The sequence below is a fragment of the Protomyctophum parallelum genome (genome assembly GCF_964188405.1).
Source record: "Protomyctophum parallelum genome assembly, chromosome: 6".
NCBI classification, from domain to species: Eukaryota; Metazoa; Chordata; class Actinopteri; order Myctophiformes; family Myctophidae; genus Protomyctophum; species Protomyctophum parallelum.
Genome location: NC_139701.1, coordinates 10557755 through 10577975, shown reverse-complemented (window position 1 = coordinate 10577975; position 20221 = coordinate 10557755). Strand labels below are relative to the sequence as shown.

Here is a 20221-nt window from a genome sequence, read left to right as displayed (position 1 = left end):
GTGCTTGGGCTTATTAAACCATTTTGACCTGAGACCGATTCTACAAGTGTCTTCTAAATTATGACAGTTTTCAGATTAATTTTTCTGTGTTAGTCGTTCTCAAACATTTTCATGTCAAGGAAATGTCAGAAGCAAAGATTTGAGTTAAAAATGTTCGCTCTGAAAGAATGTAATATATTCAAAGATTTGCACTACATTTTCACGATTAAAAAAAAATAGCAGACCTACAAGCTCGAGCTTGTAGATCTGCTATTTTTCAAGAGCTAAAGGGATTACCGCCCCAAAATGGGTTAAACCTTAGGGACAAACACAGCGTGTCGTTCATTCAGTGGCTCATTTTTTGTTTGTAGGCAAGGCAAGGCAATTTTATTGATATAGCACCTTTCATACACGAGGCAATTCAAAGTGCTTTACAGAAAAACAAAACAAATACAGAGTGCAACAGTGCACTTTAAAATGAATACAGATTATAATAGATACAATTAAAATAAGATATAGGAGCATGTATCCAGGCAAGACCTAGCTGTTATTACTTATTAGACATCACTGGGATATGCAATGTTAAATAAATACGGTTTTAAATTGGATTTAAAAACGGCTATGGTTGGGGATTTTCTAATGTAACCTGGAATGTTATTCCAGGTTTGTGGTGCATAATGGTGAAATGCTGCTTCACCATGTTTTGTTCCAATTATCGGGTGAACTATCAGTAGTCCAGTCCCAGATGACCTAAGGGTTCTGGAGGGTGCATATGGCTTCAGCATGTCTGAGATGTACCTGGGCCCAAAGCCACAGACAGATTTATAAACAAGTAACAACATTTTAAAATCAATTCTCTGGGACACTGGTAGCCAATGTAAGTATTTTAATGTTTTATTGTTGTAACTGACTGCCGGTGTGCCAAAGACGAATTTCCATTTTATGTCAATTTAATGGACAATAAAGTCTTTATCTTTTATCTTTAATGCCGTCGGACACAAACAGAAGCCGATCAGAAGGCTGCATCAGGGGAAAGATGTATCAGTATTAACCCGTTTAAACCCGAGGACGCACGCGTCTGTGTCGCCATATAGCTTTTAACCACTTGAACCATTATTTTAAACTTTAGCTGTCAAAGAATTGCAGATCTACAAGCTCATACCGCGGCACCAAGTGCCCCGCTATGAGCTTGTAAATCTGCTATTTTTTTTTTAAATCGTGAAAATTTGGCGCAAATCTTTGAATATATTCTTTCACAGCAAATGTTTTTAACTCATATTTTTGCCTCTGGGGGGTTCCTTGAACAACATTTTCAGATGGTGGTCGGCGGCCAATTACATATAATTTTGGGGCTCCTTGATATAGAAACGTTTTTTTTTTTCAGAAAACTGTCATGATTTAGAAGACAATTATTTTGTAGAATCAGGTGTCAGGTCTAAATGGCATAAGTGGAAGGTTGCTGGCATTTGTACGTTTGACATTTACCTTGGCTGGCGTACGTACGATAACAAACACATTGAACACTAACAATGGCTCAGAACATGCAACAATATGATTCATACTGTAGTTGTAGCATAAATCACTGAGGTTCTCTTCTGAAATTTCACAGGTGAAACCTTTTTGTTTGAGCAAACCACAAACCACTATTTTTTCAAGGCCAATCAACGGTGGGACTTTGGAATGTGTATCAGGTGCTCCACACAACCTATGCAATAAAGCCATTAACGCTGGCCGTTGTCTCTCTCTGTGTGTGTGTGTGTGTGTGTGTGTGTGTGTGTGTGTGTGTGTGTGTGTGACACGTGTACTGTATGTTATATGACATCACGTGCAGTGTTCATGTGTGCATATGATTATCTATATGATGGCGTATAACTGACTGTGGCATGTTGTGTGTGGTTGTAGTCTCTCAAGCTATCTCTTCCACGCTCTTGAAATGCTTGAAATGCAGTTGAGAAGCAGAAGCTATGCGGAATCAGAAGTTATGTCATATTTAATCGGAAACGCTTATTTGAAAGTGCCAGTGATGTCATGGACTGGACTACATGTTGTCTCCATAGACATATATAAAGGCTAGATGGCTCAAGGCGGAGTCTCTGACGTATACCGGTAGTTCACCCATCTTGCCTCGGGGCTACAGTACAGCAAAGAATTATATGTAATTGGCCGCCGACCACCATCTGAAAATGTTGTTCAAAGAACCCCCCAGAAGCAAAATATGACTTCAAAACATTTGCTGTGAAAGAATATATATAAAGATTTGCGCAACATTTTCACGATTTTTCAAAAAATAGCAGATCTACAAGCTCGTAGCACAGCATCTACAAGCTCATACGAGCTTGTAGATCTGCAATTTTTTGACAGCTAAAGTTTAAAATAATGGTTCAAGTGGTTAAAAGCTATATGGCGACACAGACGTGTGCGTCCTCGGGTCTGAAAGGGTTAATACTGATACATCTTTCCCCTGATGCAGCCTTCTGATCGGCTTCTGTTTGTGTCCGACGGCATTAAAGATAAAAGATAAGGATAAAGAAAACTTTATTGTCCATTAAATTGACATAAAATTAGTTACAACAATAAAACATTAAAAAAAAAATTGCCACTGAATGAACGACACGCTTAAGTCTGTGTTTGTTCCTAAGGTTTAACCCATTTTGGGGCGGGAACCCCTTTAGCTATTGAAAAATAGCAGATCTACAAGCTCATAGGTTGTAGATCTGCGAGCTTGTAGGTCTGCTATTTTTTTTAAATCGTGAAAATGTAGTGCAAATCTTTTAATATTACATTCTAGAGTATTTAGAATGCAAAGCAAAGCATCATGGTCATTGTAGTAATCCAGCAGTGAGTCCAGTGTCCATGACATCACAGACACCATGAAATACTAAAATATCTAAAATTACCCACATAGAAACCCCAGGAAAGTGTTTCTTATTAAACTACTTAAAGTACCAAAAGTAGAAAGTACTCATTATGCACAATGTCCCATGTCAAGTTTTCAAATGTATAACAAAAATGCAACACAGTGTGAACTTGTAGATCTGCTATTTTCAAATGGCCGCAATGAATGTAACTATAGTTGGTATAAAGGGGGAAAAAGGAGTTGACTATAAGGGTTTAAGTCAGGGGTGTCCGTCCAAACCTTTTTCAAAGGGGGCTCTATTAGAAGATAATAACACCCAATGGACAACTACATCTCCTGACACAATGTACCTTCATCAGACCATAACAAAGTCACATACATATGCACAGTGGTGGAAAGTAACTAAATAAATTTACTTAAGTACTGTACTTAAGTACAATTTTGAGGAATTTGTACTTTACTTGAGTATTTACAATTTACGATACTTTCACTTCTACTACAAATTTTGTACTTTTATTCCACTACATGTATTTTAAAACTTTAGTTACTAGTTACTAATTTTGATTAGAAAACATCCATTAACCACTCCAGCCCTATATATACATTTTGTCCATTTGAAAATAGCCGATCTACAAGCTCACAATGAGTCGCGATGAGGTCGTTCATAATACAATAGAGGGTGTGCGAGTGACATCATCATCGTACCCACAAGTTATGCGGGAATGCCTACTAAGTTATGCAGGAATGCCTACTACTAACCTGCAAAAAACTACTTTCTGGCCTTGACAGCCCACACATCCAAACAAAATCCTATCTGATTGTAATAAACAACGTTAAACTCACTTTGCCACTCACTGTATGCATGCGCATATACCCCTCTATTCAGGTGTGACGGTATTGGTCCCACCCAGAGCCGCATTTGAATGGCCATTTGAATGGCCATTTGAATGGCCATTAATGCTCAGCAGCTACAGTAACATGTACTGTAGGCTTTGACTGTATGGTTTGTTTTCTTTTCCAGTAGGAATTATTTACGTGTCTGCAGTGGTCAAATTACCAGATACCTTGTCTGTTTTTGCTACTCACTTTCAGAGCGGGAACCAGAGTCGTTAAAGAGTCTAGGGCAGTGGTGGAAAATGTACTATGAAATGTTTTTTACTTAATAATCAATACTGCAATATAGAACTTCTCTGTTACAAGTAAAAGTCCGGAAATGAAAATGTACTTGAATATAAAAGTGCAAACGCATTGGTGCGAAAATTTACTTAACCCTGTAAGCCCCAAGCTTTTCGTCAACATTTTTATATTAATTAATTACTTAATTAATATATATATATTTTTCCTGTTATTTTTTCACCTAAACATCATCATTGATGTTCATTGTTTAGTCTTGCAATGCCATTGGTCATGATATTTGCATATAAATACCCCCCACAGAGGCACAAATTTACACAACTTCAAAATCAAATGGACAAAATGGACAAAATGTATATAGGGCTGGAGTGGTTAATGGATGTTTTCTAATCAAAATTAGTAACTAGTAACTAAAGTTTTAAAATAAATGTAGTGGAATAAAAGTACAACATTTGTAGTAGAAGTGAAAGTATCGTAAATTGTAAATACTCAAGTAAAGTACAAATTCCTCAAAATTGTACTTAAGTGCAGTACTTAAGTAAATGCATTTAGTTACTTTCCACCACTGTGCATATGTATGTGACTTTGTTATGGTCTGAAGGTACATTGTGAACAAATTTGACCTTTGACTTTTAACCCTGATAAAAGTAATTACAATGCCTGTCATATATATTTTTTGTGATCATTAGAATGTCTAGAACATGTTTTATTTGTTATTGTGAAAGATATCCCCAAATGTAAATTTATTATTATTGTTTTAATAATTATTATAAATGTGCATACAATTTGCATAAAACTTTTTTATTTTTTTACCAACGGTAAAAGTACTCATTATGCAGAATCTCCTGTGAAAATAGCCTATAAAGCTCACAGTGCATTGCATTGTGAGCTTGTAGATCGGCTATTTTCAAATGTAAAAATGTACGTATATAGGGCTGATGTGGTTAATGGACGTTTTGTAATAATAGTCAAAATCTACAAAGTAAAAAGTTTTCACATAAATAATGTAGGGCAGTAAAAGGTACAATATTTGGATCTGAGATGTAATGGAGTAGAAGTAAAAGTATTGGAAATTGTACGTACTGCAAGTAGAGCACAATTACCTCAACATTGTGGCTGTGTGCGTGCGTGCGTGCGTGCGTGGCTCAGCTACAGATAACAACCATACATAGTCAGGTGCTCGTGCAAAACTCGGCCACTGCTTCTGTGTACATTCTTGGCTCAAACAAAGTTCTAGCAGAATGTGGTTCACTTACAGCCTGGTTGGCTGCCTCTCTCTCTCAACACTTTGTCCCCCTCCGCTCCTCTTTCTTCTTTACTTACTCCATATACTTACTCCTCTCTCTCTCTCTCTCTCTCTCTCTCTCTCTCTGCTTTGGCAGCATTGGCTTTGTCAAGCACCACCCAGGGCAGTCCATGGCTTAATGTCGTAAACTACAGCTGTGACAGTGACGGTAGAGCGCTCGGTGGGAACTAGGCCACGTATTGTTAATCTAAACAGAATCTGTGATAATTTGACATAAACCAATCTTAACAATCAGTCATCATTCTCCCTGCGCGGAACATGCGGCGTCAAGATGCCAGTGCCACACGCTTTCACACGCGCATGCGATGAACGCATGCATTACTTGTGCCATGAAATCACTTGCAATCATACATTTACGTGTATGTATGTATGTATGTACACTTACTTACATACATACCGTATAGTATACGCCACACACATTCTGTACAAGTATACACACGTACACGCCACACACACTAAATCAAATGGGCTGTATTACCAAATCAGTCATTTTTATATACACTTACACAAAGGGTAACGAATGGGTGCACCTCCACCATGCACACACACACTCATTCATGCCCTCCCTCCGGGCCGGACCCTGCAGTGTGTGACGTAATAATCCATATCTTTTTTTTCTCGTGTGGCACCGAATATGACAGACGGCTCCTCGTATGGGGGAGCATCCGATGCGTTTGACTTGAGACTTTATTGACCTATAAAATGATAGCGCTCCTCAAACAAGCTCTCAGCACGTCCCTGTGGGCACATCGTGATGCCACATAAAGCCCACAACCTCCGAACTCATACAAATGGCCACATTAAAAGGACCATTAACATCTGGAAATGTTTGCATTGACCAGGATGGTGTGTTTTATGACTTCACACAGGTCTTATCCCCCCCCCACCCAGTTTGGCAGTGGTAACTGGTGATGTATTGTAAAATTAATATACTGTTATACAAAGCACCTTACAAGTACCGTTAGTTGTAGAATGGATGCTTCCAGTGGGAATTAAACCTCTTAACATTTATTGTGTTAATGGAATACTCTCTGTACTCAAAGCACTGAACTACGCAGGATGTGTGTTTTGTTTTTTAAGGTCTCACTTTTGACCATGTCTGCTCAGACTGAACCATATAGGCGATTTTGTGCTCTCCCAGCAGGGGGGCCATATATATATATATATATATACACCTGTAAGAGTTGCCGAGCGGTCAAGGCTCCAAGAATAGACGCAGTCCAAGAATGTACATCTTTTGTTGTATTTATTTACCTCCAAAACTGATGAACAGCCCATATGACGGATTGTCACAGCCTGGGTCTGAGGCAAAACAAAATACTGCACGAATGATACTGGCCACAATACACTTTCAAAAACCAAAAGTAAGAAATAAACACTTGATAACTAACAAAGACAAAAACAACAAACCAAGAACTAAAGACACTGAAAACAGGCTATGCCTTCCCTGAAGACCCTGGCAGCTCTCCCTTGGTGTTGTCTCTTTGCTGTCTCAAGCCAACTGAGCAATCTCTCCTCAACATTTCCAGCCTCCCTTATAATACCAGGTGAGACCCACCCACAATGATTAGTAATTGGACCATCTACTCAAACAAGGTAAAACACAACCCATGAGATAGACTAACTATACAATTACACATTTCCTTAACAGACTCTGAATGTATTTCAAGGCATCAAATAAATTACAAAACAATTACAATAGAATTAGGCAACACAGATAAGGGTAGCCTATATAATACTACACATGGCCACACCTCCAAGGAGCTTGATGACCGTCAATTAATGGAAGCATCTGTGCAGTGTGTGTTTGTCATGATCAGTTTTATATTGTGGAGTCTTCTTCTATAGGGCACGGGTTGCCCCGTGACAATACCAAACAATGTGTAACAACACATTTGGGGAGGGGGGTATAATAATAGCCTACAATATCTGGGTACACATCGGTGACAACTCAATGGCGGTGTTCTAAGTTATAGAATATAAACAGCTAAATATGTACCGCTACTTATTTTTCTAGACTATATATGATTTTTTTAAACTCATTTTGGAGCATACTATAGCCCCCCCCCCCCCCTCCCCCGCCTAAAATCGCCTATGGACTGAGCCAATTAGCCGTAGCAGCCAAATGACCATGATGAAATGGAAACTGTGGCTACATGGCTATTAAGTCCATGGACACTGGAAATTGGAAGCCTGTTTACTTCCTCTTCGCAAAAAAAAGAAAGCAATACTTACGCTAATTACCTACATTACTGTAAATCGTTAAGAGAGAAGGAAGCGATTAAGTGCTTAGCGGAGGAATTGGAGAGTGAAACAAGGAGATTATTTAGAGAAGCAACATCACTCACAGACACAGTGACCAACTTTCCAGATGACTACCATCACATTTCATTAGTCCGCTATGTTGGGAAAGGGTATTCTACTAAGGGACGCTCTTCTGTAGGAGGACACATTTCACAAAGTTTCCAACGTGGTTTAGCACTGCTCTATAGTCTACTGTATACCACATGTATTCAATGTCAGCACAACACTCTCAATAACAACCCCAAAATAGATGTTTTGTTGATGTCGTCCTGTGACACATTAAAGCTCTGCCAGCTGCTTAATACCTTAGCTGACATGTCTGTGCCAGCCAGACGCCCCCCTCTGGCTCATTGTTGTGACCTGAACTGACGGAGAGCAAACAGGGATCCTGTGTCCGATCCCTGTGTAACATCAGTAGGTATATGTCCCCCAGTGGGGACTGCTGTCCCCGCAGCTCTTTGTCATCTGTACCAGCAGCCTGGATTCAAGCCTATGCGTCCCTGTGAAATATATAGATTGCAATGCACGCACACAGAGCACCTGATGGGTTCTGACCCGGCCTAACCCAGAAGGCCTATAGGATTCCGTGGAAGAATGAGGACAGGAGTTTTCACTGGCTATGCATGGAGCTTAATAACATGGATGTGGTAATTAGTGCAAGGACAGTATCCCCTCTCCGCCATCTCCAATAATATCTGGACAATGAATAAATTGAGTCCACACCAATTCCAAACGGCTCAGGGCCCCAGTTATCAGCTCAGCCCACCTGTCATGGGATGCCCACATCAATTATATAATCTCAAGATCTACTACCTGTAGTGTTGCCAAAAGAGCAGCGGGCTCCCATGTGATCCAAAAAATTAATTTGACGTCTACTCGCCCAATTTTTCAGTGTGTCAGCGCAGTTCGGGGTGGGCTGACAAAAGGCCTCGATCTCCAAGGAGCTGGGCAGGGTACAAAAATGATCCTGCATCCCCTCTTCCTCTCGTCCGCCACAGAGTGGAAGTGGGTGATGAGGTCACCCTGTGCCCCCTCGCCAACCAACATCCTCAATGACAGTTAATCCCCCCTGTACGGCTTTGTGCCTGCAGACCCAACTTCCACTTAGCCGCTTTATCGTCCCAGGGAACACATAGTGAACATGAACTTTTCTTTCCTTTCCCATGCTCTAAAAAGGTCTATGCATTTATAGATAGACGGAAACTGAAAGCACTGCGAAATGTGGTGCAACTCCCCTGTTTTTTTTTCTCTTCAATGTTTGGACATAGGAGGGGCTAGCGCAGGCGCGCAGCTGAAAAAGACGTCTATGTTGTCACAAGAACATTAGTTGAGCGCTATGGGTCTCTCCATTGTACCCCAGAGTCCCTAGAACCTTTGCACTCAATTGAACAGTATACTGTATATACTGACCTTTTGTACACTTCAACTAACTACCGGTACTTAACATATACAATAATTAATTCATTTGGTTTGGCAATGAATGGATCTGCTTTTCGGTACCCAAAGCAAAAAAAGGAATAACGAGAAAACAGGGAGAACACTATAGGATATTTTGTTTTAGAACAGACATGTTTAACTGAGGCCGACTGTTGCAATCTCTAAACTGGACCCTCGTCTGGTTCTGACAGACTGGTATAGTGTGTGCAGACTGGGTGACGTGTGATTGCGAACGCAGTGATTGCGAACACAGTGAGCACTAACTATGAGACCCTGCAGATCTGTCTGTCTGTCTGTGTGTCTGTCTGTCCCGCTGTGACACCACCCGCCCGCCACCAGAGGGCGCAGCTGTAGCACACACACACACACACACACACACACACACACACACACACACACACACACACACACACACACACAAACAACCACACACACACACACACAGTAGAAAACTTAAAAAAATTACTAACTAAAAAGAAAAAAAAAGTAAGTAATTTATTCTAATTGTTGTTATTGCAATTTACGAGCTGCGTTCGCTTCCCGCGTTTGCGCGTCTTACTTGTAATCCAGTTGAAGTTTTCCTTTGGTACGGCGACTGCGGCGGCAGGCCCGGGAGAACAATAACGCGACACGAGACAGTATCACGCTAAAGGTTCACAAAGTTTATTACACAAACAGGAACATAGCCTATATAGTGCTGGATCATAATGACGTGACAACAACATATGAGACATAGAAACGTGACATGATAATGACTAATGTAGCATGACTGACCTTACTAGCGCTGTGATGTCTCTCGTAGCCTATCCATACAGTATGCTACAGTACAGGCAGTACACAATACATATCAAGCACACTGTATCTCAAGTTCAAGTACACAGACTTAGATGTACTGTACATGGACAGGTGGACAGCTTATAACAGCCGACCAATAGGCGACAGCTTTGCAGTTTTCTTTTTGCCATGCTCTCATATTCCTTCTTTCTCATTTCCTAAGTGTGACACAGCCTGGTTTCTTCTCTTTTGTTTCGTGGTGCCATACAGACATGTCTGGACACAACTAGCAATTAACGCTCTCCCTGTGGTGAATAATTGATTGCCGTCATATAAGGGCCACTGTGGGGATTTACACTAACCTTTGAAGCATCGCCCGGTCTCGCATGTACGTCCGTTTCACAAAAATCCACCTTAAATTGTTGTGATCGTTTGTCGTCGTGTTGAAAAGTAATCCATACTGCCGGTCAACAACAAAGAGAGAACAAGGAGAACTCCTCTGCGCACCGCCATTACCCCTTGAATGCGCAACATGTGCAGCCACATATTCACTTAAAACATGTCAAAATATTCTAATTTGTAAAGGCCTACATCAACGTTGATCAATTTCTGCATTCGGATCTGCACCGGTGTCTCTTAGATTGATAAACGAGGGCTAATGGCACAATTAATCTAAATGGCTCACAGGCCAATGTCCTCTTGATGATAGCATAATTTATACATTTGTTACATTGGGTCCAAGAGGACAACTTTGACATCAATCATATGTGATTCTGTGTGCTGAGATTATATTCTGAGTGAGATGCATCTCCTCGCGCCATTTACTGGGTGTAACCCACCCAGGACGTTGCAGAGAGTGACACTGCCATGAATGAAATAATGACTATGCGTCTGTGCGTGCGTGCGGGCAGGGAGGGGTGTGTGATCGAGGCCACAGCTCTTGGAAAATAAGCTGTTCCCCAATGTATTGGTGCAGGATGGTATAATTGTCCAGACCCATTTGCCTGAGAGCCAGAGAGGCAGTGGTTCAAACATAGTAGTGGCTTGCCCGGGGCTGTGTGTATGTGTGTGTGTGTGTGTGTGTGTGTGTGTGTGTGTGTGTGTGTGTGTGTGTGTGTGTGTGTGTGTGTGTGTGTGTGTGTGTGTGTGTGTGTGTGTGTGTGTGTGTGTGTGTGTGTGTGTGTGTGTGTGTGTGTGTGTGTGTGTCTGTGACTGGTGAAGATAAGTGTCCAGGTTTTGGGAACTCAATTTTGACTTTGTCTGCATGTCTTCACCACACAGTGCTGGTCCGGTCAGGCTGCTCTCAGTAGTGCTCCTGTAAAAATGTCTTTGATATTACTTTAACTGGCTGTTAAAGTAGGTGGGTCAGGAAATAGCAAAATAATGATTCTAAGAACCTCAGTTGGGCCAGGCTTAAAGTGGGCCAAAAGCAGAAACTTTTCTTTTGTGATGGTCAGCATTTATTTTGAACTAAAATAAGTGATATAGTGAAATATCTAGATACATTATCATACTATCATCATACTATAATTCTAACAATGTCTGTGTGTCCGTGTGTGTGTGTGTCTGTCAGAAACAGTGCCGTAATATCAATGATTTATTTTTCTTTGAAAAACTAAAAAGGGATCTAGAATATATCTACATCGATAAAACTGTATTTCTTATATAGATAGAAACTTGAACCATACTTAATAATACTAGGTGTTTATATGCATAAAGTAGGTAGGTAGCAAATAGTTACACCTAATAATTATACATTCCAAACGTTCCTTCACAGATATACTGAGATTTGACCGTTTACAGCGGTCGAAAGTACTTGCGCGCTCTGCTTGCGCACTAGTTGGCCATTTATGGCCTACTAGTGTGCAACAAGCAAGTATGCACTCAACAGAGTGCAGTTCTAGTTCTTCATCATTCAGAACCTGCCTCTGTTCCCATACATCCCTGTTTGTCTCCATAACTCTCCCCCCTTGTCTCTTCTCTGTCTTTCCAGACATATCATCATAACTCTCCCCCCCTTGTCTCTTCTCTGTCTTCCCAGACATATCATGACGGAGCTGATCGAAACAGAACGGCTGTATGTGGAGGAGTTGCAGAGCATCATGGAGGTACAGTATATCCCTGGCTGTTGTTATCTAAAAAGGACACTAAAGGGCCCCACACACCGAGCACGATCGGATTTCTAGCTGCGTTTCTCCATCGGTTTTCCGAAAAACGTGTCCAGTGTGCAAACGCCTCTTATGACCTCTATGACCGGTCTTACTTAAAAAATAAAGAAGCACACTCGTGTCAAGTGTAGCTGCTACATGACTGTTTAAAGCAAACAAAGTCCATAGACTTGGCTGCCACATGACGTCACGAGTGGGGTTCAGCCCATCAAGTCATGACGAATGTGGTGCACACACAAACACGCAAAGCTACTACTGAAGAGAAAATTGATAACTTTCATACAATAATGCACGAAGCTAACACAAGCCTTGCTGTTGATGCTCCTGGAGGCTGAAGGTTCATTGACTGGCCATAATAAATCAAGAGATTTAATGTGGACATTTACAGTGTTACTGTTCTAATTTTCTCATCTGGGACATTACTTTTCTGTGTACTGTGTGTGTTTACGCACGAGGAATGCACCAATAACCACTCACACTCTCCTAACTTCTTTGAAGGACTAAATAGTACATGAAAGACTTGTATGTGCACATTATTGACACGCCAACAAAGAGGCACATACCAGTACAGCAGTTATTCCAAACGAAGTAGGGGTGTAACGATACATAACAACGATACGATACGTATCACAATACATGGTTGACGATATGATACATGGACGATATAGAGGGTATGCGCATGCATATAGTGAATGGCAGATCGAGTGGCAAATTGAGTGGCAAAGTCAATTTAATGTTGTTTAAAGTCATTTCATGCAATGAAATAGGACTTTTCTGTTTGGATGTATGGGGCTGTCAAGGCCAGAAAGTAGTTTTTTGCCACTCAGTGGGCGTTCCCGCATGACTTCCTGGTATGATGATGATGTCACGCGCATACCCTCTATTGGTTCATTATGGCGATCCGATCCGATTCAATGATTTGAAATCGATACAGTAACTATTTAAAATACATTGACATTTCTTTTTATACTAAGTAATTAAACCCATATTTTAATTTTTTCTTCTAAAAATGGCTAAATACCACGCACACCACGCACACCACGTTGCTCAATCATGGGGCTCATTAGATTAAGGCAAAATATGTCATTATATCCATATTTTAAAACTGCTGAGATTTAGCCTGGGGATATTCTTAATAAGAATAGGCTCTATAGTCCAAGCCACTGTTGGTGAATCCCAGACATTAATAGCCCTATTGATTTCCATTCATTAGTAGGAACATTGCATCTTGCAAATTACAAATCACCCCAAGCTACATCACCATAAATTCTAATTACTCATAATGTGAACTTAATTTGAACCCGATATTCCTGGTGGGTTGAATATGCATGACAGTTTTCTATTGGGTTATGATGAGGCCACAGAGAGGTTTAACCGACTGCACACCTGCTAAATAGATGTATTGATCACAGGAAATGGATTACGTGCGCCATCAGTGCATAGCACTCCATAATTCATGCTTATTGCCTGCAGGTGCCTGTCTTTTTCACACGGGGGTCTATTGAGTTTATTTAACAGGGCTCAGAGCTGCAGACAGTTTTCAAGACCCACCCAGGCATTGGGGATGATTAGTGAGACTGTTCTGCTGTCTGGCTTTTTCATTTATGACTGAGAGTCTGGTATGTGCCTTCTTTTTCAATGCACCGTCCCACATTTTTAGCCCCTCGTTCTCTATCATCTCTCCACCTGTTCTCCTCCGCCGTGCTCTGCTACCCCTCTCCTACCCCTCTGCTACCCCTCTCATACCCCTCTGCTACCCCTCTCCTACTCCTCTGCTACCCCTCTGCTACCCCTCTGCTACCCCTCTCCTACCCCTCTGCTACCCCTCTGCTACCCCTCTGCTACCCCTCTGCTACCCCTCTGCTACCCCTCTCATACCCCTCTGCTACCCCTCTGCTACCCCTCTCCTACCCCTCTCATACCCCTCTGCTACCCCTCTCCTACCCCTCTGCTACCCCTCTGCTACCCCTCTGCTACCCCTCTGCTACCCCTCTGCTACCCCTCTGCTACCCCTCTCCTACCCCTCTGCTACCCCTCTGCTACCCCTCTGCTACTCCTCTGCTACCCCTCTGCTACCCCTCTGCTACCCCTCTCCTACCCCTCTGCTACTCCTCTCCTACCCCTCTGCTACCCCTCTGCTACCCCTCTGCTACCCCTCTGCTACCCCTCTGCTACCCCTCTGCTACTCCTCTGCTACCCCTCTGCTACCCCTCTGCTACCCCTCTCCTACCCCTCTGCTACCCCTCTGCTACCCCTCTGCTACTCCTCTGCTACCCCTCTGCTACCCCTCTGCTACCCCTCTCCTACCCCTCTGCTACTCCTCTCCTACCCCTCTGCTACCCCTCTGCTACCCCTCTGCTACCCCTCTGCTACCCCTCTGCTACCCCTCTGCTACTCCTCTGCTACCCCTCTGCTACCCCTCTGCTACCCCTCTGCTACCCCTCTCCTACCCCTCTGCTACTCCTCTCCTACCCCTCTGCTACCCCTCTGCTACCCCTCTGCTACTCCTCTCCTACCCCTCTGCTACCCCTCTGCTACCCCTCTGCTACCCCTCTGCTACTCCTCTCCTACCCCTCTGCTACCCCTCTGCTACCCCTCTGCTACCCCTCTGCTACTCCTCTCCTACCCCTCTGCTACCCCTCTGCTACCCCTCTGCTACCCCTCTGCTACTCCTCTCCTACCCCTCTGCTACCCCTCTGCTACCCCTCTGCTACTCCTCTCCTACCCCTCTGCTACCCCTCTGCTACTCCTCTCCTACCCCTCTGCTACCCCTCTGCTACCCCTCTGCTACCCCTCTGCTACTCCTCTCCTACCCCTCTGCTACCCCTCTGCTACTCCTCTCCTACCCCTCTGCTACCCCTCTGCTACCCCTCTGCTACCCCTCTGCTACCCCTCTGCTACCCCTCTGCTACCCTTCTGCTACCCCTCTGCTACCCCTCTCCTACCCCTCTGCTACCCCTCTCCTACCCCTCTGCTACCCCTCTCCTACCCCTCTGCTACCCCTCTGCTACCCCTCTGCTACCCCTCTCCTACCCCTCTGCTACCCCTCTGCTACCCCTCTGCTACTCCTCTGCTACCCCTCTGCTACCCCTCTGCTACCCCTCTGCTACTCCTCTCCTACCCCTCTGCTACCCCTCTGCTACCCCTCTGCTACCCCTCTGCTACCCCTCTGCTACTCCTCTCCTACCCCTCTGCTACCCCTCTGCTACCCCTCTGCTACCCCTCTGCTACTCCTCTCCTACCCCTCTGCTACCCCTCTGCTACCCCTCTGCTACTCCTCTGCTACCCCTCTGCTACTCCTCTCCTACCCCTCTGCTACCCCTCTGCTACCCTTCTCCTACCCCTCTGCTACCCCTCTGCTACCCCTCTGCTACTCCTCTCCTACCCCTCTGCTACCCCTCTGCTACCCCTCTGCTACCCCTCTGCTACTCCTCTCCTACCCCTCTGCTACCCCTCTGCTACCCTTCTGCTACCCCTCTGCTACCCCTCTGCTACCCTCTGCTACCCCTCTGCTACCCCTCTGCTACCCTTCTGCTACCCCTCTGCTACCCCTCTGCTACCCTTCTGCTACCCCTCTGCTACCCTTCTGCTACCCCTCTCCTACCCCTCTGCTACCCCTCTGCTACTCCTCTCCTACCCCTCTGCTACCCCTCTGCTACCCCTCTGCTACCCTTCTGCTACCCCTCTGCTACCCCTCTCCTACCCCTCTGCTACCCCTCTCCTACCCTTCTGCTACCCCTCTGCTACCCCTCTCCTACCCCTCTGCTACCCCTCTCCTACCCCTCTGCTACCCCTCTCCTACCCCTCTGCTACCCCTCTGCTACCCCTCTGCCCTCTGCTACCCCTCTGCTACCCCTCTCCTACCCCTCTGCTACCCCTCTCCTACCCCTCTGCTACCCCTCTGCTACCCCTCTGCTACCCCTCTGCTACCCCTTTCCTACCCCTCTGCTACCCCTCTGCTACCCCTCTCCTTCCGTGTCTCTCCCTCCGATGCCTGATTTATACTTCATTCTACGAGGGGGACGTCGTCGTGGACCGAAAATAGCCGATCTATAAGCTCACGGCACGTTGCAGATGTGACGCGTTGTAAGCTTACAGATCAGCTATTTTCAGTCCACGATGCCATTATGATACGACGATGCATAAATTAGGCATTATTCCCCTCTCCCTTTTGGCCGTTTCTCTATCTTGCGCCGTGCCCGCCTCGCTCCCTGCACTTATCTCTCTTCTCTCTCTCCCCAGGGTTATTTTGCAGAGCTGGATAACTCTGAGCTCAGCCATCTCATCCCCCCCTCGCTGGAGAACAAGAGAGACGTGCTGTTTGGAAACCTGCCAGAGATCTATGAGTTCCACAATAAGTACGACACCCATGGCTGCCACATACCGTTTTACAGATACACAACTAATGAGATTGATGTCAGGTTTAGGACAGACATGACGTGGTGTCAGGCCTTCAAATTTCCCCCGGGGGTTAAAAAAAAAAAAAAAATCAGCTGCAAAGAGTTTCATGTCACAACTTGACTTTCTAACTTTTGCAGAAGAGAAATGATCTGTATGAAGGAATGCATTGAAGTCTTATCAGTTCCCGCAATGATCCTTAACTAATGCCTGAGGACCTCTCTGAGCAAGATCAAGACTGGTTCTGCTGCTTGTAATTCTCCTATGTCATCAATCTTATCCTTTCAGGATATCTTCATCCTTTCACGCACGCACGCACGCACGCACGCACGCACGCACGCACGCACGCACGCACGCACGCACGCACGCACGCACGCACGCACGCACGCACGCACACACACACACACACACACACACACACATACACACACACACGCTGTGTATGTCATACATACAACACAAGTGATGACATCGCACAGTGACATGACATCTATTATGCTTTTATAATAAGAAGTGGTTGATTTTCCATATTGTTGAAATGTTTTAATTCAAACCTTTGTCATTATGTGCCGCTATTGTGATAACACACAATGCCCTGAACAGCCTCTCAGTTGTCAATAGTACAAAGGCTGATCTACAGTATGTACGTAGATCAGTTGGCAGTTAGTTGGCATTAGTGGCAGTTTTTGGGTGGTCGACAGTTTTGCCATATTTTGTGGGAGAAATAACTCAAATAAGCAACCAGGTCTATGAAAACAAGCCCAGAAGAAGCAACTGCACTAGGCTCTTGGAAATAGCAGATCTACAAGCCCACAACGCGTCGCATGTGAGCTTGTAGATCTGCTATTTTCAACAAAACAAATATTGGAAAAAATGTGGCAAATGTGGAATATTTTTTGAAACATTTTAACGACACAAATCTGGTATGCAGGGTCCCTGGCTCAAAATATCTTCTTCTTTAGAAATGTGTGAGAATCACTGGTTCAAAACAACATTTGGACACAAGCCTACATAAGCAACTATACTAGAAACAAGCCCCATAAAACCGCAATATTTAGAAGCGACTATACAGAAAAACACGCCCAACGGCACTTATAATAAGCAGACATGGAAACTCCATGGTGTGAACGTAAGAATGTGCTGGGGCTTCAGTGTCTCCGGAGGTGGAGCAGTCGTGTGGGAACCCGGAGGGTCCCGGTCGGTCGGTTGGACCTGAACCCGGAGGTCCCCGGTCGGTCGGTTGGACCTGAACCCGGAGGTCCCCGGTCGGTCGGTTGGACCTGCGGCTCCTACTCTGTGCTCGGTGGATGAAATGTCCCTGAGCGGAGCGCCCCGTGGGGCTGCTGCACACACTGCTCCTAATAGTTAGGAATGAATGCCCCGTGGGGAACACTACACAAATACCATGCTTTGTATGTGTGTGTAACCACCTCCCACCACCACCACCAGTAAATACTCCCCTATCTGAGATCTCCCAGCTTGCCCGATTAGATAAGGGGTTAAACTGTGTGTGTTCAAGATTTAGTAATAATGCTGCTGTTCTGTTCTCCAGCGGAATGTGTCGGACTAAAGTATATCTACACAGTGTTTTTTCTTTTTTTTAACCAAGCTGCACTGCTGCAGACCAGCTCAGTGGCCTTAGTGGTTAGAATGTTTTTACCAAGCTGCACTGCTGCAGACCAGCTCAGTGGCCTTAGTGGTTAGAATGTTTTTACCAAGCTGTACTGCTGCAGACCAGCTCAGTGGCCTTAGTGGTTAGAGTGTTGCCCGGCCTGAGAATCCCCCAGCGATCCGGCCGGGGGGGGATCAAACCCCGGCATCCCAACCCCGGCCTCCCGACAGTACAAAAAAGTACAAAAAAACGGGACCCAATGCCTCCCGGCTTGGCCCTAAATAGCATCAAGGGCTGGACTTGGCGCAAGTCCCTGCGACGTACTAGCGCTATGTCCAGGCGGTGTAATAGTACGTCATGGCTGGGGGATGCACTTGTACTTCAACCTGCCTGGTGCTACTACAGCAACAGGAGATAGGCTCCTGCCCCTATGGGCCACATGGCTTGGTAACCGTTCACACGGCTACTGTACTGTACTGTACTGTACTGTACTGTACTGTACTGTACTGTACTGTACTGTACTGTACTGTACTGTACTGTACTGTACTGTACTGTACTGTACTGTACTGTACTGTACTGTACTGTACTGTACTGTACTGTACTGTACTGTACTGTACTGTACTGTCTTACTTACTTACTATTACGAATACTCAAGTTTTTTGTACGCATCGTCTCACATTGTTAGCTGTAATCTGTTATTTTCAGTGAGTGGCAGCGTATGAATTAGATTTTCTCTAGTTTGGTGCAGCAGGTGAGATGGAAGCAATCCCAAAGGATAGTCTATATCAATTATTCAGGTCTAGACAGACAGCAACAATATGAGAAAAAAATAAGCTGAAGTTGCTTCTCTTTGGAACCATCATTGAGACTCTCTTTGGACCTGGCCGGCGATGCTGTTGTATTAAGCCATTTAGGCCTGAGGACCATTCTACAAATGATGTCTTCCAAAAATAAATAAAAATCCATGTTTCTATGTCAGTCGTTCTCATAACTTTTCATGTCAAGGACCCCCAAAAATATATGTAATTGGCCGCCGACCCCCATCTGAAGATTTGTTGTTCCACGGACCCCCCAGCAGCACAGATTTGAGTTAAAAACGTTTGAATAAGAATATATATTCAAAGATTTTTTCAGATCTACAAGCTTGTTTGAGCTTGTAGATCTGCTATTTTTCAATAGCTAAAGCATAATAGTCCACTTGCCAGAATGTGAACCCGGACATGTTGAGTACACCAAGGTTTTATGTTAGAAATGTTGAGTATGGGTCCCCAGCATGTAGAAACTGCCGGATGCTAACTTGCTAACTTGCATATGTTGAGTGGCTATGGCCGTTTTTAGCCCAATGAGTGTTTTTTTTTTTTTTTTTTTTTAAACTAATGCTTGGAATGGATTCAGCATCATGGAAGCCCCCTAGATTGACATGCCACATGCTACATAAAGCATGATGATTTTTTTTAAACTTTTTTGCCTTCTATAGGTTGTTAATGGTATATTATGCCAATTATGAAAATTGCTTAACATTATGCAAGTTAGCATCTGGCAGTTTCTACATGCTGGGGACCCATACTCAACATTTCTAACATAAAACTTTGGTGTACTCAACATGTTCACAATAGGACTCTATGGGCTGGCACGTAGACTATGGGGTTCCCGCCCAGAATGGGTTAAGCCGGTCCCATGAGTTGTACTGCCTCGACAAATCACCAGTCAATCTATCAATCTCTGGACCTAAACCTCCACTTCATAGTGGCACCTGGGGGAGAGATCCCCATAGACGGATACATCATACATAATGCAGTGCATTGTTTTGCACAGCCGTACTGCATCATACATTATACAGTGCACCGTATCGGCTTTATATCTCCGAGGCAGCGTGTTGTTGTCACATATCCGAGGCAACAGCAGCCTCCTATGAGCAGTGTTGTCCCGTAGGCAGGCTACTTCTGCATGCAGGTCCTGACCGCAGCGCAGCATACGATATATAGTACATCGTCTCCGCATGGTTCCCAGGCGTCAGCGTCCTGTGATAGAAAACTATTGTCCTGTACGTACAATGCATGTAGGTCATGTATCATGGCTGCCTTACGATCACAGTTCATAGCTGGTGTAGGGTTACTGTGCGTGCGGTGCGTGCGGTGCGTGCGTGCGTGCGTGCGTGCGTGCGTGCATGCGTCTGTTCCATAATGATCTTGGTCTCATACTGTACATGCACAAACGGCACATTCATGTAACTATGCACACGTGCAGATACT

The 20221-nt window shown here is 44.3% G+C and overlaps 1 protein-coding gene across 12 annotated transcripts in view; it reads left to right on the top strand.

The window, feature by feature from the left end:
* Positions 1 to 20221, top strand: part of mcf2l2 (MCF.2 cell line derived transforming sequence-like 2) — a gene marked incomplete at its 3' end in the record, with an annotated part of 133596 nt that overhangs the window by 70834 nt on the left and 42541 nt on the right. For all 12 annotated transcript variants that reach the window (XM_083767700.1, XM_083767695.1, XM_083767694.1 and 9 more), the window contains 2 exons: positions 11833 to 11899; positions 16202 to 16317. In XM_083767700.1, coding sequence (XP_083623826.1) covers positions 11833 to 11899; positions 16202 to 16317 — 183 coding nt within the window. The remainder of the gene's footprint in view (positions 1 to 11832; positions 11900 to 16201; positions 16318 to 20221) is intronic.